General features: G+C 33.5%; 1 protein-coding gene across 2 annotated transcripts; it reads right to left on the reverse strand.

The window, feature by feature from the left end:
- Positions 1-1,605: 1,605 nt before the first annotated feature.
- On the reverse strand, positions 1,606-22,074 carry crc (bZIP transcription factor crc). Of its 2 annotated transcripts, NM_001311871.1 has the most exon segments (5): positions 1,606-2,863; positions 9,755-9,925; positions 16,335-16,465; positions 17,603-17,702; positions 21,974-22,074. In NM_001311871.1, coding segments are annotated over 3 exon segments (1,050 nt in total). In that variant the 5' UTR covers positions 16,441-16,465; positions 17,603-17,702; positions 21,974-22,074; the 3' UTR covers positions 1,606-2,090.
- Positions 22,075-22,555: the final 481 nt, after the last annotated feature.

Genomic DNA, 22,555 nt, shown 5'->3' on the forward strand with positions numbered 1-22,555 from the left:
ATTCACGCGGACTGAGTCGCGAACAACAGCTAGTACGTATATAAATTGGAATTTACTGTTTCTGAATGAATGAATTTAATTAGCACAAGTCATGTTTGACAACCTTAACATAATAAAATGTGGGTCAAAATGTGCGCGAATTGTTATGCATCGTTATTAAAATTTATCTGAGCCTCAACTTGTTTATAACGATTGACGCACTCGCATAAAGATGATAACTTGGTTTTAGGTCCATATCTTTATCGCGCCTAATACGTTTGATATAACATAGTTTGTTGTTTGCACTATTACTGAGAAAAAAGGAAAGCCAGAAGAAATTTATCACATATATGATAAGTGATACATAAATAAATGAAGCAATCTGAATAGATGTTACGATGTGTAAAAATTGCTGTGTCTGATTCTTTTACGTTAAAGGTATTCATATGGCTGTGAAGAATCATTACAGTAGCGAAATTCGAAACGAGTAGATCACATAGCCAATTGTATGTCAATCATTATTCTTTGAAATATTAATCGCTAGAGGTGGTCTAATTGTGACTTGCAAGAAGCTGCTAAATATTTACTTATTTTGCATTACAGCTTATTCCATGAATGTTGGGATTTGCGCGTTAACTTTTAACGCGCTTGTTAATGTTAATTAAATATTAATAGTCATTTGATTGAGGTCAGATGTCTATCAATGACGCATCGGTTATATACCCTGTTAAATCGTTATCTTCTACGACATACTACGATACTTCCTCGAAACATTCCAAAATTAGCTATAATATTAAACTGTACTTGGAAAAAACCTAACGATATTATTATCAACTTGACCTTAACAAATTCTCAATTCTTGTAGGTTCATTTGGTTACAAAAGATATAGTTTGTTATCGATACATATATTGATCATTATAAAAAGAAAAGCAAGATGTTAAAAAAAGATCTTATCTATAGGTAATAACATATCCAAACTATTTGAATTTCCAAACTGGTGCACGTTAGTAAGATAACATCCTAACCACATGTCAATAAAATAAATAAATAAACATACCTCAAAATTAAACATGAAAGTGTTGATTTTATTTGTGAAATAATTATTAAAATAGTTCCAATAGCTTACGGTTTATTTATTTACGTTGTTTAATAAAATTTCAGATCAATTAAAAAATAAAAACAGAATATGGAAAGTCAATTCACACATTTTGTATACACAAGGAAACATAATAAAATACCTGTTTGACTAGAAAACGAAGGTAATGTAAGCCGTTATCAGTCATTGTTCTGTGGCTACTTTCACAATTTAACACGTTCAATGCCACTACGATTTTCACATACTAAACTTGCAGACCGAGTCAATGACACTGAAGTTGTTTAGTAAAGGTTAGTTTTCTTTTTTAAGTCATGGTGTGACGAACAACCAATAGAAACGGCCAGTATTTCTTTTAGCTATCACTTTTGCTATATTGCATCAATATAACTTAAAAAAGTATATATTTTCGTATTTTCGTTTGCAAGGTCGCCAGTATTCGAACTCTACTTGTACCTCTTTCATTGGTTTCCTGTTGTTAAATAGCAGTACTAAATATTTATAAAGTAAGTATAAAATAAAACAACATTGCTTCCGCCGTCGCATTCCATATATTGCATGAAAAGAGAACAATTTTCAATTGTATTACTAATTTAAAGTTCATTTAAAAATATGCGTCATAATTTTATACAAAATGATATTGTTTTTTACAAGAATGTCAAGAAAATAAGTAAAATTTCATTTATGATTGTATTCCCTTTTTCATCGCAATGAATACGACCTATCCCCTAAATGAAATTAAAATGAAAGATGAAGAATTAATGCCACCTGTGTGATCTTAGCAAAGGTGTTATATGGTGATGTTCTGTCCCTCGACTGATGACGTGCGCGTACGCTGCTCGATGCGAAACTGTTAATCCTATTCGAGATATAAACTAGACTTATCTAGCTTAACAGAAATTAAACATCAAAATTTGTAGAGCTCCTAAACCTCGGGTTGAGCAGAATTCAATAGACCGGCGCATCATTCGCGCGGTACGGGTATGATTTCACTTGTAATTGAGGGAGGGATACGTTTTATTTTATTAAGCCTTTAGCCTTGAGAAGGTCGCGCATGAGCCCCTTGATGTAGCGAATCTCGCGCTGAAGATCTGAACATTTATCGCCGAGCTCGGTGTGACGTTTGCGCAAGTTCTGCTCCTCGTTGAGCAGGACTTCGATCTCCGCCTTTTTCTTCTGACGGTAGCGGGTTGCGGCGTTCTTGTTCTGCTCCTTCTTGCGGGAACGGCGGTCATCTACGTTTCTCGAATAAGGTTTGGGGCGAGAGGGCGCGGACCAGTCCTCGTCGGTGGATGAGGAGCGCGGTGAGGAAGGCGGCGAGGAGCGCGGGGAGGTACAGGCGCTGCCGCCCGACGGCTGCGGCGATGCCAACTGAGCTGCACGGTGACGTACCAGATCCTCTACGGCCTGGAGGTCGCAGTCGTACTCGGCGGGCACCGCGGAGGACGCATGGGCGACGGGCCACTGCTCCTGCGCGGCCTGCAAAGACGGCGCGGGGGCTAGCGGCGCGTACTGAGCGTGTTGCGCATAGCTCAGGAGCAGCTGTGTAGCGGGGCCGGGCGGGCTCTGCGGCGGCGTGAGGTGCGTCAGTTCCACGGCGCCGTACACGGTCTCGAACTCGCGCAGGAGCTCCTCCGTGGGCTGAGGAACAACATGCGGCCGGTCGTACGCCGCTACGGGGGCCACCAACGCAGCCGGGATCGGTACCTCTACACGTTCCGGCACTTGATTGATATTATCGAAGATGGGGAGCTCTACCTTTTCTTCTAACCATGGCGGGAATATGTTTTCTGTAAGTAAAAACCATGAATTAGTTCATTCGAATACATTTCTTTATAGAATTTAAATAGGCCGCAAGAGAAATATATAACGGAGATTAGTGATAGAGAAATATTTTATGTTATGTTCATGAGTAACGTATTTTCATAAATACTGAATGTTGCATTGCGGTACTTCTGATATCAGATAATTTAAATTTTAATGAATTGTGTATCCGTTAGAAAAAACAAATTGTAAAAACACTAAACAGCGTGTTTAGAGTATTTGTCTTTCATACTCGGCATACAATCAGCGGTACATAAATTATTCCACGGTGAACGATTACAGTTGAATCTGCTTATCGTGGTCATGGATAATGTAAAATTTTCACGCGAAATAGCAATTCTCTGTTAACTTGAATTTTACTTTTTATTGTATTTACAATTTTGCGTCTCGATATTACTAAATCTTACAGTACTAAAAGTACTTAAAAGTATTCTCTTCGATATTACATTAACTACTTTTTGTATCACTATCATTCATATATTTCGGCTATCAATTTCGGAGCTGATTTTTTATTTAATGAAAATCAAAAAAAATATAGATAATGAAATGTGAATAAACTCTGTCGTTGATATCATCGGCGTAGTCAAAATAATTGTTATAATTTCATGGTAAATTGCGCGGAATGTGACGACAGTCACGTGATCTTCGACCTCAGTTCTACATGTCCGGCATCGCTTAGTTATCCCTATCTTATCTGTATTCTCGAGCTCACCAAACCACTATAATCTCACAATTTAACAAGAATCAATTGACAATGAAATATTAAACAAAAGTAATCCATGTCACAAAGTACTAATAACGAATAAATTTGTTGTTCTAGAATTAATGTTGGCAAAATTTCACTTGTAAGTTATACATAAATTTGTTGTCTTTTGTTTTTCAGAGTGAACAATGGGATTATGATTTAATAGATGTGATTCAAGAGTAGTTACCTACAGTAAATTCGTACGCATAAATACAAAAGTTATTAAAATATTTACTATTTATAATTCGCATCTGTCTTGGTAATATTTTATGGGTAACATTTACACCGAGACACCGTGAGATTGTTACAAAGCTGTTGATTGGATTATAATACATTAACATTTAATATTCCACGCAAGAAACTATTGTCCAGAGTTCAGAACGATCTAAATAATTTATTAATCTATATTAAAAAGTATCTGAATGCTAAAATATCAGAACTTTATAGAAACTTGCGATAAATAATTAAAAGTTTTTGTATCGCAGCCCTTTATAATTACTAAATTCCGTATACTGATAAATGATATTTCAATAATCAGATTAAAACAAGTTGTTATAAGAACAAGTATTAAAGTATGACATATTTTTTTGTTTACAAAACACCGTTTGCCATTTATCTGACCTCATCGTTCGCAATAAAAATGTATGAATATTCTAAAAAAAATATACATATACGACTTCTATGTGACATTTTATAACCCTTTTCAATTTGTTTTAGATTCCACGGACAACAAATTAAGCTGCAGCTCAGCTTTGACTCGTACAGATTGCGCATGTTTCCCTTTTGTTTTTTTTCTAAGCAAATTGTAAAGATTCGGCAAATTGCATTTCCAACGAATTCATTCAATGAGTAACGTATCACTTTGATTATAGTAATGTCATCTAGATTATAAAGATATTGCTTTACAATGTGCCTTGAGAGCTTTTTATCGTGGGAAAAAAAATAAAAAAAAACTAATTTCTTATATGCAAGTCAATAAAGATTGAAAAACACTATTGAATCTCTAAGAGTCCTTGTTAATAATGTATTCCATTGTTGTAGCAATAATTAGGTTCTTAACCAGTACGTTTGTTTTACACAGTCATAAAGTTGTCGCACGTCATACGGGCCCTGTCGTTTTTATTTATATGTGCCACTAAACGATCGTGATGTTCATAATTTTACAATATCACATGGGACTATTAAACTAACGGGAGAATATGAACCGAAAGTATCATTTACCACGAATTTCCACTGTCATAAATACATATGATAATGATTAAATTAATTAATTAAATTAATCTAAGTTTTCACTATATAAAATGTGTAGTTACAAAACATTTAATTTGTAACTACATTTACTAAAGAATCTGGTATACACCGCACTTAAAAACAACTTTCACAAACTTTGTATGTACACGTTTTTACGTACAATGTAATAAAGTATACAAGAAACGTAACGACTTTAATAAATTCTTTGTAATTTTATTTCTGAGCTATGGTCATAAATAAAATAGATATCGACACTATGTTAAAAATATTTTATAAAGAGAATCTGAAACATTTAAACAGGCGCCATTTTAATACTATTCAGGACAATGAAACAATTAGCTATCGCAGTATAATTTCTCTACAAGTTTTGCTTAAAAAAACCTCAAGTATACAACTGATTGAATTACAGCTAATTATAGAAATTATTGGTGTCATGACGCGTTACGTCACAATGCAATTCTATCGAGATTGAGAGCAGCGTAGGTACGTGAGATACCAAACTATTAACTGGCAGCAATCGCAGACGACCGCACCACACAAAAATCAATTGGAAGTAATTGACCGAGGCACGGCTACCGGCCGTTTGTTATGCCTATCGGCCAAATTGGACTGGTATACAAACAAATTAAAAAAAAACCTTGCTCGATTGTATAACTAAATAGGAACGCCATAAACACATTATTAATCTAAACTATAAATAGATAACTCGTAATAAAAGCGTGTTTTGTCAAAAATAATGCCAATGAACTTTACGTGTGGCGTCTCTTTTACTGTAGATACATTTGGTAAACCGATAGTATTGAAACATCACCAAATACAATAAGTAAGATGTTCAACACGATAAATACAGTTACATTAAATGTTATATTAGACGTATTTAAATGAAAATAAGATATCAAATATACTTCAGAAATAAGCCATTCATGTTTTCTTTTCTAAAGGAATCCTGGACACTTACTTTTAAGTTTTGTGCGATAAAGGCATATTGGTAGAAAGAAAACAAAGTTATTTATATTAAGTGATCAGTAAACAAAATCTATATAACCGTATTGAAATAATATTGTATATCAATAAGTAATACATATTTTAGATAAGTTAATTGAAGACAAACATGTAGCGAGCGACGCATTGCGGCCGAGCTGACCCTTGATAAACCTTCACAATCTCGGACACTTGTGTATGCCCTCCGGCTGTACCATTTGATAACTATTTCTCAGATCGCAACAATATTTTTCAACAAAACATCTATAATTTTCCTATTAATATGTAAATGCTTTTGATTTAAATAACTTTTGGCTGTTTTCCATTCGAGCGCTAATCGTTTGACATTAGCGATTTCTTTACTTCAGCATTAAGCTTGTCGCAGAATGTCAACCCTATCACAAATGTACCTAAGTAGCAACCCTATTATTTTAGTACTTAAAAAATAAGTAGACACATTTGCTAATATGACAATATAGGTAAAATTGAACCTATTAACTATTAATTATAACAAGGACAAAATTACCTATACCAGTTAACTGAAAGATATTTTGTAATGCAATTGTGCTGTTACAAAATCATAAATGCATAAATTTAAATATTATTCATAGTACATAACTAAGTAGTACCAACAAAGCGGGGTATCGGTTATTCTGGTAATTAAAAAGTCATTCGAACATATTAAATGCACAATGACAGTGCGATAGGGGTCAACAAAATATTGATTCAATTCGATAAATCTGTATCAGTTAGCAACAACATTCGGAACAAAGTAAACAAGCAGCTAATTCCATAATCTGTATCAATAATGTATATTGAAAACAAGTAGTCGATATACGTCGTATTAATTATTGGGCGAGTATCGAAGCGAGGTCGCCTTGTGCTCGGAGACTGGTTTATCAGTAGGTCGTGGTACAAGTATCGAAAGATTCCATTCCCTGCAAAACAAACGTTTGTTTGTGGCCGAGAACGCCGCGCTTGCGCCGACACTGATAAAATAATGCAGTCTCCCCGCATTGGTGTTATCACTTGGGCCATAACCTAAAGCGCCACGTGAACGTTGCATTTCAGTGATTATATTAATTTTAATGCAATACATTAATGCAACGCTATGTAAAAAGCAACGTGGAAAATATTATATAAAATATGCTAATATATTAACGACAAAGAGAACAGTTACACGTTCTTATAGCATGATCAAACGTGTTTACAATCAAACAACGCACATGTGTGAGATATTGCCAATAACAGTGCGAATATTTTTAACAGATTTAGAATGATTTTTAATATAAATGAGATGTATTTTCTTGTTTATACATCATTCAGTTATAGATACGCGGCTAACAGACACATTAATTTGTATTCGAAACTTTCTTCAAGGCTGTTGATACTTGTCAAGGTATACAAACCACGGCAGTACAAACAATACATAAGCACGGTAACTAGAGCATGAGGACCTTGAAATTGCATTACTCGCAGCAGTAACTTTCAATTGCTTGATACAAGTCAATAACACTTAGGAATTATTACAACGTTCAAAACATACCGGCATACAAATCTGGAAGTGCCATGATGATGTCCAAGATATAATAAAATTTTATCGTCCTATACAGTCCTTAGTGCTTACGAAAGAGTTCTTATATTAATTTTAATACGAATATATAGGCAGTGCTATCGTGCATATAAACTGAAGTCCTCGTAGAGAGCGATGGTCGTCGTAAAAAGTCCAGCTGGGATCGATGGGCGATCTAACGTCTTTTGACGAGTTTCTGTGAATTGAACACTATCTCCTTATTCCAAATGCAGCGATAGTGGTACTTCATTCTAACGGCGTCCAAAGGTATCGACGGCGGCAGACATAGGTTGCGTGCCGAGCGCGAACGCCCGTAATACGTTACTCGAATCGAATTTATTGTCACGGGTAAGTTTCAACTGGATAAACACCTGCAAACGCGGCGCGGTTCGCACGACTACTAAGTGCGCGCGCGCCCGCCACCGCCTTGGACCTCTGGCGCCTTTCCCCGCCCCCCGCCGCGACCCATTGCATTGCATACTGTATGTATCATTGCTGCATATATTACACGTCAATCGAAAGAACTTATTAAAAAGAATATATAGCCTAAAACTTGAGCACGCGGAGCTTCCATGACCGAGGTTAACAGGTTATGTCGTAATGAACAAGGATTATCAAAACGTAATCTAATAACACGATAACAGGAAAACAATTATTAATGAACATCTTTGTAGCCTTCTATCATTGATTATTTTTAGTTAAATAATTATTCTTAAATTAAGAAGACCTTGATTAATATTGTTAAAATAATTAGATAAGCGACAAATTATTGATACAAATATAACACTTCAAAACTTTAAGTTACGATTCATTGCCTTACGGCTCATAGGGGATATCCCACGTACATATGGAGCTCTTGTTCTTTACTTAGAACAGGAACTCATGAACATTGTAATAATATTTCATCAGTGCATTAGAATTATAAGAATTGATAAATATAAAAAGACATTATGTCTCATCAGATATCATAGTAGAGGAGATAAAAAATTGCGCCTTATAAAAATATAAAGGCAAATATATTTTTCCGCAGACACGTGCCTCTTAAAAAGATAAAAATTGTAATTTAATTGATATATCATGATTTTCATGATTCACAATTTCGGTTGTTTTGTTCAAAGATATGGCTCGATATGATAAACTTTCAAATCTATAAGCACATCTAAATCCGTGTCGTCAGCAATGTATACTCGTCGATGACATCAGTAAAATTATCTCGACAAAATACAAATGCGATATAACAAAGATATCTAATAAGCTTGCAGACATCTCGAGAGGCGTGGTTGTGATTACATGATAAGAGAAGCAAGACTCATTTTAAGTTTTGGAATCATAAGCTAATAGTGAATTTCCTACCTATTCTTATCCCTTCTATTCTTTTTCAAAAAATAGAGAGAACAATATATTTTAGACAACTGTTTAGACAGTGGAACCTCACGATCATATTTATTTGAAATTCCGAAACCATGGCATCTCTAGAAACACAAATAAAAACCGAATGCATAACTATTTTAATTATACTCAAAAAATATACGAAATACAATTTTTCCAAATTAGCTGAGTTTTTCTATGGACGTTTTCATTTATAAAGGATATGGTGAATTTCATTGAAGTTCTAAGTCTATCTGCCACAATCATTAAATGCTTACTTAAATAGTCCCTTAGCGTATCTCATAGTAAATCTACGCTAAGTGGTGTCAATTAGTGTTCTAAGAGAGGTCTCATTTTTAAGTAAATTGTAAATTAAATTACCAGAGAGTGCTATAAAATAGTATGTACGAAGCATAAAGAAATTGTACAAAGATTAAGGTCTGTAAATCAGTGAGAGGAAATTACGGATTCCCATCGTTAAGATTGACACTATATCATTCTATACGGAAGTATAGCAGACAGTTACATTTAATAACAAGCTATGGATTGCATTAAAATTAAAAGAAAAAAATAGACGTAGTGTCAATGATATACGAACGGTCTAGTCCTTTCAAAGGTTTTTTGTATGTATATTTATATAAAATTTGTGTTTTAATTTTAAAAGATTTTTTAAAGAATGTCCCGTATTTTCTAGAAAAATCTACCTAGACTAAAAGAAACTAAATTGTATCTAGGCTTCTCTGCGTAAATAATAAAAATTATACGGTCAAAGAATTTTTAAACCGGCTTACTGCTGGTTTCTGAGATCAAAATATCAGTATAAAACATTTCATCATTCTTGACATTTTTTACAAAGCATATAGGATGTTTTAAACGGGAATTTAGTCCAGAAACCCACGGTTAGTATTCTATTTAAATCATAAGTATAGATGTAGTTACCTTGTTTGTAGTTATTGTCAAGCTGCTGCAGCAGATCTTGTGCGAGGTCGGCGCGCGAGGGCTTGGTCTCGGCCGGCGAGGGCGGGTACAAGTTGTTGGTGCCGTCCTCTTGATATTGGAACTTATCCAATTCGACCTTCAGTGCAGCGCTCGGGAATGTCTTAAGTAAATCTGCGACAAATAAATTAAATATTAAATTATTGTACTAATATATATAATAAAGAAATTTCATGAGTAATCATGAAATTTCTTTTTTCATTGTTTAAACCAAATATCAAGGTTATCATTATCTTGTTACGTAACTTAATAATGTAATTTTTACATTCTTTATGTTCCACTTATAATAATAAAATAAAAATTTATATTTTTACCAATTTAATACGAAAAAAATAATATTTTGGTGATATTAAAAAATAATCACAAATTTAATTATAAAATATTTTAAAAATTAAAAAAAAAAAAGAAAAAACTTAAAACATTTACATAATTTATCATTAAAATAATAACTTTCTAAAAATAATCTAATTAAATAAACGATATCTTACTTTGTAATAAGTTATATTGGAAGTCTCTACAAAGGTTACACATTCCGTTATTTTTGTAGCAACACATCTTAAAAAATCGCAGACGCAAAAATCTAAATAACGTTTAGTACAGTTACGTATGAACCACTGAATGAATATGGACAATTTGTCTGAATATATCTAAGGAGTTTCAAGGTAAGAAGCTTAGATAAGTGTTGTACAAAATACGGCTGACGAATGGAACTTCAATATATATACTAACGCTATCGCCGCCTCTCGTTACGTCAAAGAAACGCCCAGATGTCGCGATGCTTTAAATCTTCACTGATAATGTCACAACAATAAGCGCTCTACAAAAACATGGAGCGCATAATTTTATTGTAATTACTATGTTTTTCATACGTCCATTTCATACGCAAATGCGTCCATCAAAATATTTACCATATTAACATTGAATGTAACTTTGTTTTTTAAGCTCTTTTACGTCGTAACGATCTTACGATTGCGATTTGGAGTACCGATGACTGCATAAGTATGTGTTTCTTTTCCTAGGTTATATTAAACATTTATTTGACCTAAATTAAATATTTATATTAAAGACTGAATATAGTGCAATTAAAGAAAAACAGAGTTCACTAATATCCTAACATTTCATAGGTTTCCAACAAGATAAAAAAATGTTCGTTACATTTAAAGGCGTATTTTCAATAACTTGTTTTTGTCCTAATAATTACATTAGTGAAGTGCCAATCGGTGATAATAACAAGCTATTTACTGCCGGCAGGCTCGTCATGTCATGCGTAACACCACATCACACCACTCGGTGCCAACGAACACGATATCTCTCAACGCCCGACATTTTGTTGGGTCATACAGATTGAATAATAAAATATCAGAGGTCGTAGCATGTTGATTAGGTAAACCGAAATTTTACACCACTTTTAAAGAAAATTAATTGAAGATCTTTATAGAATGTTCTATAAAAAGAAATTCAAAGTTCATACTGGTATGCAAATGATACGTGCAACACGTAGAACAAATTTCTACTATGTTCTCACGTCGTGTACTACTCTACTTTGGAGGACTATTATGTGATAAGTCGATGCATCAAATTAATGGTAACGAAATTGACAAAATATTAATATCATAAATTGTGTTTGCAAAGTTTGCCTTGATATTCAAACAGGCCAAATTGTATTGAATATTATTCCTATCGTATTTTGTGATTATAAAATACAGCGTTGGCAACCATATTTTTTTTTTAATTCTAGAAATCAATGTGCGCATGCGCTTTGTATTAAACAACATGTTTTTAATAATTATATCACATGATATTTTCACCGTCTATTTGATAAACAGTGGAAAACAGAACGGCTTGCGATATACTCTTTCAAAACATGACCAAGGGGGCTTCTATAAGTCAAAACAAAATTTGTTTTTAAAGCACCACTGACGTCATTTACTGGAAATAGATGGACCAATCACGTCCCGAGAAATCGGTTATCTGGACACACCCCTGTTACCACCATAGCAACCGGGGAGCGTGAACAAAATATGTACATACAATTTAACTCTGATAAGTTATCTTGTTTTTGCAACGTCGCCTCATTATTTTATTTTCTGATATGGTAAGGTAAGCTTTTGATTAAATAATGAATCTAAGATAACTATACCTATGACTAGGCTACCTCATATAGCCTAGTCATTTGTGTAGCTAAAGAAATGTAACTTCGAAACAAAAGAACGAAACAAATATTATAAATGCGAAAATTTTAATGGATAGATGAATGTTTGTTAGTTGTCTCCGAAACGGCTCAACGGATCTTGATAAAATTTGTCACAAATGTAAAACATAGTCTGGATGTACACATTGGCTACTAATTTTTTTTTTTAATTACGCGTGAACGGATTTAGTGGCGACAGCTAGTTTTTTAATATGTTTTTTATTCCTTAAGAAAAAGTTTATCCTATGTAATAATGACAAAGGTAACGAGTAAACTGTGTTTTAGTTGTCCTGATATTATATTTATAATAGTGGCGCTGTCGTCACAGAATAGAGCTTTAGCTTTATCTGAAAGATACCATCAGTAAATACAACTCAGTTGCTTCTCTATTTTTAATAAGTAACGTATGACTGACTATGTCATATATTACCTGTTTGTCTAATCACTAGAAAAAAAAGCTTTTGATAGATTTTTCATGATACAAAAAATTACAAAAAATTCGCAAACAACAATCAGAAACGATCAGTTTATTTATAAGTCATCGTTATTGTTAAAATATTTGATATTGTTTTTGCAGCATTGAAGAAATGGAAATGTACATACGACGGGAGCTTATTAAGACCGTGTCAATCACTGACCTTTTGTCTTATCGCGAACATGAGGTGAATTTGTGGGGGGGCTATCGAGATTACTGGTCGGCTATTGGGGTCATGATAGATGTATCTACAATTATCGTTCGTATTTGCGACACATTCTACGCAAATGTATCTCCTTCAAGGTCGTTAAATTAAAATTAAAACAATTCCTTTTTTTTAAAACAATTCCTACTATTAACAAAATTAGCATTTCAAATGAACGTTTTCGGTTCGAAGCTTTTAATCCACTTTCTAGGCTTCTATTTTGCGATATAATCTGAAGTCACTTCAAATACCTACCGATGATACAGACCACGTAAGTCAGAGTAAATTCATTTTCGGAATTAATTTTTTAACTTAGACCCAACACGAAGCATAGGCAAACGTATAAAAGTGTAGATATCAAGTATAGTGACGGCATCGATGTTTTTAACGAAAGGCGCCTAATCCGTTTCTATCGGTTCAAAGATAAAAAAAACGCCAATTCACTATGACTAATTTCTTATGTTTATTCAATATATAATTTTCAAACCGTGTCCTTTAAAATATTCATAGTTAATTTTTGATTTAATTTTAGTAATGATTATTGATCCGACACTGTGCTCTATAAAACACGCACCATTGAAAGAGTCTTTAAGTGAACTCTCTTTTCTTTGAAGATTTTAGGTTGTATATGTTTGGAAACTCCTATAGACACAGTTCACGGGTTGTTCTAGTTTGGAAAGAAGTCATGATCGGTCGAGTAAGCGATGACAAAATGCGACTCAGTCCACGCGGAAAAAAACATATTAGCCTCTGTGTTCTTCCAGACAATGTTTTATATGTATGCCAGATTTCCGTTCTGGAGATACCTTCAAACATCCATATACCCATCTAAGCATTCGCATTTATAATATATAGTAAGATTAAAAAGCTCCCGTTACTGGTTACCTTTAATTTGTCGGTCAGATTTAAACATTTTCATAAATGATAAGCAAAATAATTAACATGTACAAACTTGTCTCGCTAGGATTCGAACCCGCGACCGCTATATTTGTATTGCGACGAGTCAATAGGCTATCACAGCTTAACTTGAGAGTCAAGTAAATGTAATAATAATGATAACCACGAGACCTGATCGTGTATCGAATAATTAAAGTAGAGATAATTGATACGTGACCACGACCGATATGGTGCCACTGAGACGCTGGCAAAATATAGTGTTGATCTATTTATTCCCTACTGACACTGCATTTAGCGAGTACATAAGGACCTTTCCATGTTTCTCTTAAATACCTAACTAAAGCTTCATGGGATGCTGTTTCGTTATTTTACAACTAATGTGCATCCCTATCGTGAAGATAAGCCATTTGTAAGACAAGACAAATTTTATTTAATTTTTTTAAGGTTTCTTGCTATAATTCTCCACTGTCAATGACGTAGTAGTAGAAGAAATGATTCGAATTTTGAAGTAAGCGATTGAAGCACATTCAAGCGATGTGGCCTTCCCATGTTGGAAATAATTTCTAGGGGTACGATCGTCCTGTTGGGTCTATGACTGCGGGGGTAATAATGCTACACGCTGTAACTTCTAGTGGCATGTTCAGTCTAGCCTTTATGACGCACAGGCGAGTAATAAAGGCATAGTTTAATTCCTTAGGCAGACATCGCGAACGATACCTTAACCCAGATTTTGTCCGATTGCAAATTACATGCATAGGAATGCTACCCTTATCATCTTGCTCTCAGCTGTCAAGCGATATTAACGTAAGATCTATGTACCATTGCTACCTCACTCAAAATCCTTTAATTGCTACTTATTGTTAATCCTTTTACGATGATGAGTTTGACAATACAGTAAAGGAGGGTTGAGTAAAAACGGTGATTTTCCATTTCGGATGATAGTTCTCATAGAGCTTGATTGTGCGATATGTAGCTAAATCACCTTAATAACTAGAAAACGGGTCTTGACAGACAGGCGGACGGACAACAAAGTGATCCTATAAGGGTTCCGTTTTCTTCCTATGAGGTACGGAACCCTTAAAAGTAATAAAAACACCTATTGCAGTAATTATTTGTTCGATTTATTTTATTACACGACCGATTTTGGATAATTCATAATTGTTCGTTCTGCGCGTAGCACAGTGGCCAACATTTTCGGCCTTTATACATATATGTCTGATATTTTTGAATGTTTTTTTCAGCTTGAATCTGTCTGTCTTATAACGTAAAAATTACCAAATAACGATGCTGTCAGAAGTGTTTCCCTGAACAATTTTATGAAGGCGACATTAAAATCGCCGATAACTTAGCTATCGTAGGATAACCCCTTATTTCTTCGTAGGTGATGTTTTACAATGTATTTGGAAAATTTTGACATACTATATATCACGGCCACTGGTGCTGATGCAGGTTTTTAAGTTTTTTTAAGAGTCAAAGGTTATAAAAATGAGTTTTTTGCGTATTTTAGCAAAACGGTGAGTTTTGTCAAAAACTTACCTGAGTAAAATTATAGATTATAAAATACCCCATTACAAACCCTGACATACCCTTTTTTATAGGTTTCTACCACCGATTTTGAAATATAACGGTTCAAATAGTTGATTTGCATGGACAGAATAACACGACTAATATATTATCGTATAGCCCAAACCACTAGACCAAGAACCTTGAAATTTTGCAGATGCTTTTCTTACTACATAATCGAGTACCGACTCAACCGGTGAAATACGACGACCACACAGAAGACCGGCGTGAAGTGGAAGCAACTCCACGTTTTAGCTGTCGACTGTGCGTGCCCGAGGCCTAATTTTAGTCCTCTTTTTTTCCTACCCTTTTCTTATAATGAAAGCAGAAAATTTGGCGAAGGTGGGGGGACGCATAGAAAGGAGAAATATCCTCTTTCTGCGCGTGCCCTTTCCCGTCAATTAAAGGTAACACATTTGAAATTGCTGATGTCTATGGCCAGCAATTGCTTCGCTATTTTGCCGAATTTTGGTGGCCGCTTGGTCGTTTGCTACCTAATGATATAAAAAAATTAAGTCTCTTGGAAGTAGTGCTTTCCTAGTGATTCGGTAAAGCGGTAGTATTGCAATCTCAAATAAACTTAAAGATGTATCGATGAAGACATCAGTTAAAAGGATAATGTTATAAAAATTCAATTTAATATTTTGCTTGCTTATGGAATTTATTAATTGCTCTTTTATCTGTAGATTGGATCGAGTTTATTTTAGGCCAGGGCTAGTGTTTCGGTCTACATGACATGGGTGCCTTGCAGCGTGAATATTTATTATTGTTACCAGTCTGACTCAGGGTAAAGTCTGTATGTCCGCACGTTTTTATATATGCGGGTTTCTGTGTATGTCATCATACACATAATAATATTGTAACCTCCTGTAGCATAAACGACTAAACCTATTTGAACCAACGAGGTCTCATCTAACTAGTATTCTTCTCTTGTACGTCAGAAATTACAATCAGTTGATTATTCAATGGACATATAGTTTTTTTTATATATATATATATTAAAAGTAATACAAATTGTGTTAGGCAGAAAATCCGACACTGTACCGGTGTACTGGCGCAACACTAGCCTTACTAAAATGTCGACGTTTATGTCCACACTGATTTGGCAACGCAACACTGAAACTTGACTTGGTAAAGAAAGCACGCCATTCGCGCCAAAGGATTCTAATTAATAATATCTAAAAATAGGTACCATCATCAGTGTTGAAAAGATCGACATCGAGCAGCATAGAGCATTCTTCATTAGTGAGTAGGCCGTCGGCCGAAGCCGGCGACCAATCCCATGCGCTTGTACTCATTCTCAGCGTTGATCTTGCTGGTACTCTGAAAATCCATCAAGTAATACATTAATAATTATTAACAATACTTATTTCAACTTTAATATTTAAAGCATAAAAAGACAAGTACATTTATTCATTGAATAATGTTCTTGCAATCATTTCAAATTAATCTCTAGTGACTAATTAATTAGTTTTGATAGGTACATTTATTTTCAATATATATAGTATTTTTAGCTTAAATTTGAGCATTACAAATTATGAAAAACAAAAAATTTACTCGTATGATTCTGAGCATATAAATTCCAACTAATTGAGGGGGTAATTCCTATTAACACGTTAAACAACTACATATCTTCAATACCCATTATCTACCTAAAGTATTCTTTATAAACCTTTTTTAAAAACATAGTAAAATCGGTTTGATTTGAATGACAAACTTTATTATTCTTAAAACTCAAACACCATATGAGGTGAACATGTTAATAGGTAGTCCAAAGTTCAGTATTCTCGATTCATTCGTCTTTATTCTATGTATTCATATAGTACGAGTTAAATGGCCACAATTAATACACAATACGACAGCTAGTTAACATACTGAAGCTTAGTCGTTCCTTTATAAGTGGGAGGAACTATTATGAATCATGCCAAAACATATGTTCTATGATTTACAAAAAGACTTAACAGAAAACAGTAGACCTATATCTAGTAAAAGAAGCAAAGAGTTTCTGCTCATTTATCTTTTATAATACACTATTTGTCATCCGCGACTTCGTCCGTAAGAGATTGAAAAATAGGTAGTAGCCTGCTCTCAGACCTTCTGAATATGCATATAAAATTTGATAAAATTTTCATATAAATCGGTCAACCCGTTTCGTAGGATTGTCGTAACTAACTTTGTGACACGAAAATTTTATATATAAGTTAAGCACAGTGAACAGTAAAAGTCATCTTAGTCTACATTATATGAAAACTCAACAACTCTAAATGCTAGAATGAGCAGCTAAATATGAATTAATATTTTATTATTCAACTACAACACGAAATAAATTTAATCTCTGAATCACAAATATTGTTTTAAACATTTATTCTTAAAGTAAATTAACAAGATTTTGCAACGCACGCACGTCTGACGCAATAATCCATATTGTTACTTGTTATATAAAAATGAGAAAGTACTTACCAAAGGAATAAATACAAGCGGATACAGGTGGTGGTAGTCCGATGGAGATGGTGATAATTGTCGAAGGACAAAGCTGTCCCTTGGGGGCGCCATTTTGGCACTGAAAAAGGGAAGAAAATAAGGGTTAATAACATTAACAAAATCATTTTTTTTATAGTATAAGGTGACAAAAAGTCATGTAGCCAATTGTATTCGCTATAAATACAAAGCGACCTTTGCCCATAGACTCCTCCAGTGAGTAGTAGTTGATGCATTGCATACCTTAAATGGACAGGGAAAGAGATGTACGGGAAGAGGATATTTATCGTTACTTTCCCTTATCGAAACCAATTCTCCTTTCCCATCCTGTCCTTTTTAGGACAGGATGAAAACGTAAAGATTGCAACTAAGCTTAAATCAAGGAACTGTTTTTTTCTGATATCCTAATCAAGTAGACCTACACTGATCGTCAAAGTACCCTGGAACTTAACACCTCGAGTGTCACTATTTTCACTTCAACCATGATATTTGTGGTAGCACTCAATATGTAAAGGTTCTAATCTATGAGTTGATAAAAAAGATTTTTTTTGTATTCCTATGATCATCTGTATTCTGATTATCCTACCTCTATTAATTCAAGATAAACTCATGTTTTTCCCTTGGAAATATTATTTGTTCTATTCATACATTCTTCTAATAATTCTTCACAGTAACTAATTACTATAGCTCGGAGTAGGGAAACAACAAGACATAATTAACAGATATTAACATCAAATGAAGCAATACAAATTACCAACACAGCAAAATCCCTGTTAGTAACCATGGTTTGATCTCTAATAAAATGTCTTAAGTAGAAAAACCAAAACTATAATCTTTTTATCATACTATCATCCTGTCTTCATAGCAAATAGTTTCTTTAATTATTTATGGAATCTATAATATATGTATTTAATTTGTAAAGAGGACCATAAACATAATCTCAAATAATCATTGTCAATTTATTTATAACATTTTGCCCATCTATTTACTTCCTTGATTGTAAGGTTATCACTGATATCACCTTTATATTAACAAATATTGAATACCACCTATCACAAACATTTTTTTCTTAATAGGCAAAAAATAATTTATTACAAGACACAAATTTAAATAACCATTTTTAAACAATGGTTATTTCGCAAACACTACTTGTTACATGAGCAGGGAAGGTTTCTTATTTCAAACAATGACATGGCAAAATTGTTAGAGTAGCAAAAATTAATTATTGTAATAAACTGACACATGCAATCACTAATATTATAAACAATCTTAAAAGTTTGTAGGTGTAAATCATAATCTATCTATTGATTGACAGGTGAACCAACATAGCAAGCCAAAAAATCAAATCTTTAAACATATTATAGATGCTGCATTAACAATTTATGACATTTTTTAAAACCAGCCTAGTACTTATAACTTGACAGTAACCTTATTTTTAAGTAGGTGATTTGGAATCGAAACTAAATAAATAAAATATTCAATATTTTTGCATTTAAATGAAGCTTGAGAACAAAATTTAGTACTCTCAAATGTTTCTCTGTCAACAAAGGACTTTAATGTCAGACAAAAATATTGTTAGATTATCTTAGTGCTATAGCACTATAGAGCTAATTTATATTACAAATTAATCAACTGATTGTACAACACAATGTAACATTTAGAGTTTTAGAAAGTAAACTCAATACAGGTTGCAACAAGAGTTATGTAATGTACAGTCAGCGTCATATAGATCGTCACAGACAAGATATGCAAATATATAGGTACACCAAAAGTAATCAATTATATCGGTACAACAAAAGTCCTCAAAATAATAGATACATTCACCCTGCTCAAAAACATCGGTACATACACAGCGTCAAATATATGAGTACATGCAAGGTGCCCATAAATATCGTAGCAGCCACAGCGTCATAAGTAACGAAGCAGTCAAGGTGTGCAAAAATATCGGTACATTTGACAAAATTGAACTCTATCTCTATATACTTGTGATACAATTTGGAATAAACTACTTCTGTTACATTCATTTGACACTTTGTATTAACATTATAGGTTGTCCGGAAAGTTCGTTCTGATTTTCGATATGAAGCTTACAATAGACTGTAGCTGATGTGGATTCATTTTCGGATTTCCACCATTATCAAACGTCACAAAAATTTCTATATTGTGAATAATTTCATTTCATTGGTTGAAATAAAAACTAATTTTTAAAATTTTATCCAATAATAAAAGACGTTTTAGGTATAGAGTCGTACCAATATCATTTAAAAACATTTCCAAAAATTTAAGAGAACAGGGTTTCAATTTTCCTTATAAAGCGGCACGAACTTACTGGGCAACCCAATATTTTTCTTCTCCTGTCATAACGCTTAAATATAAAAGTTTGTCACGCCGAATATGACATGATACGTAATAACTAATATCAAATTTTGCCTTGTCACAATATATATATAATACTAGTTTGGCGCAGTATTCTAGTATGTTTGCCGTAATATGTAAGTTTACCGGTTCGAATCTCAGACTGCTTTTTTTTTCATTTTATCAATCACGGGGTTATTTTTTCATAACCAGTAAAAATTTGGTAATGTAAAATTTTGCTCGACAATTTTTTTTTTTATAATTTTCGCTGTAGGGTAGAAAGAAATTTAAATAAAGTTAACAACAATTAGGTCAGACAATCGCGGGTGAAGTGAGTGGGCGGAGCGTGGATTGTCTTTGCGGGTTTTATGAATGGTATGCGCGGAAACTATACGTACAAGTGTTATCTACATATGTGTGCGCGCCCATGCACACTGGAATGTTTATTGCAATCGACCAAAAATTTGATGTAGTTTGGATATTGACATTCATTTTTTTTTCTTCGTTTCTTAAATATAATCAGTATCAGTAAAAGGTAAAAGTAAAATTGTTATTTTTACCGGTACAAGTTTAACAAACATGAGTAATAAACAAATTACAAGCCAATAGCATCGCTTTATCTCCTTCATTTTTGTTTGAAATAGAAAAGTACTTTAACGGTCAAACTCATTAGTCCAAGGCAATATCAAAAAGTACCTAATAACTACGGCGATAGAGTTTAATTACATGTGCTTCGATATTAAAATTAAAAAGTTTAAATATCAAAAAAAAATAGTGGCTTGGGATTTGAACCGCCGACTTTACGTACCAACGGCGGCGAACGGTAAGGCCACGAGACCAAACTAGCATATATGATGACAAACTTAAATTTGATGTTGGTTTTATCTACCTAATCTGTCATCCGCGTCGAACACTTTTAGTAAATTTTGAAAAATGGTTTGATGCAAAGTGTCAAATGAATGTAACAGAAGTAGTTTATTCCAAATTGTATCACAAGTATATGGAGATAGAGTTCAATTTTGTCAAATGTACCGATATTTTTGCGCACCCTGACTGCTTCGTTACTTATGACGCTGTGGCTGCTACGATATTTATGGGCATCTTGCATGTACTCATATATTTGACGCTCTGTATGTACCGATGTATTTGAGCAGGGTGAATGTATCTATTATTTTGAGGACTTTTGTTGTACCGATATAATTGATTACTTTTGATGTACCTATATATTTGCATATCTTGTCTGTTACGATCTATATGACGCTGACTGTACATAGTTGTGACATAGGGTTGTTACAATAGCCTTATCAAATAATAGTTTTTCTTGAATTGACATGCACAAATTATTATTTGTTTCTCATAAAATGTCTGTGGAATGTGTTAAACCAAATTAATCCATTGTTGACAGAGAGCAGTCAATACCTACCTACCTATTATCACTTAAGCAATTCATCCCACTTTAAAGCCAAATTATTACAATATATAAACTGCAAATTTTTTGGTTAAGGACATAAATTCCAAAATATTTTAAATTCGTGGAGTGTTTGTAAACAAGTTTATGTTTCAGCAAATAGCAATTAACATTGTTGTGCATAAAATCAGCCAATTCATAGAATATTTGAACATATTATGTATTTAAAGCTTTCAGTATTGGTTTTTTTTGGGAACTAATTTTTAAGTATAAAAATTAGTTTTCAAAAAAAGTTCTACTAGGAAAGAATTAACGTTTTACCCTATACAGTGAAATTGCTATGTTTTTAACTATAACTAATTTTAATATAGGAAGGGAAAGAGGAAAATAACAATTCCGCGCCATTTTATACCTGCGCGTTTTCCACACTTGTCAATAAACACTGTACGCTTTTCCTAGAATAAATACTACGCACGTTAACGCTGATGATTACACCCAAGTGGTGAAAGTTATAAGCGATGGAATGCAATGGTCTCAGAGCATAATTAGTTATGAAATAGAATTAAAAAAAAACTAAGAATGTAACTTACAGCATTTTTATAACGATGTGAAGGCACACGGTGGTGTGCAAAAGTTTTTAAGAGCTTAGAAACCCATCTTAACGCAAATAATAGCACAAGATAAAACAAATAACACGTCTTTTTAACTTCGAAGCATGATGAGTAATAGGCAAAGCATAGGCAACGGCGCTTGGACGTAAAGTTATGCTGTCAACTGACGGATGACTCGATTTAGTCAAACATCGGGATGATATCGATGTTTCAAATTTCGTCTGTGTTCATATTTAATAAGCAAAATTTAATTATTGTTGAAAACTGAAAAATAGATAAATTTTTAGTATGTGAGTGTGAACAGTTATTAAATAGAACAAACATTTAAACCAAAATAACAAAATCGATTTTAATAGCATCGAGTTGATTTTTGACGGTATAAAAATTGTGGCAGTGTTACCAATTTTGTGGCAATTACCATGTTCTGCGGCTATCAAACCAATAATGGATTACAAAATCAAGAGCCTACTGCTACAACTGTTCCTGATTCTGAGACTAATGAAAGAAATAATAAGCTTCCGATGTATCTTTAGCAAGACACATTATTTCCTAAATCATAAT

The sequence above is a fragment of the Papilio xuthus genome, unplaced genomic scaffold, assembly GCF_000836235.2.
Source record: "Papilio xuthus unplaced genomic scaffold, Pxut_1.1 DF826945.1, whole genome shotgun sequence".
In the NCBI taxonomy this organism is placed as follows: Eukaryota; Metazoa; Arthropoda; class Insecta; order Lepidoptera; family Papilionidae; genus Papilio; species Papilio xuthus.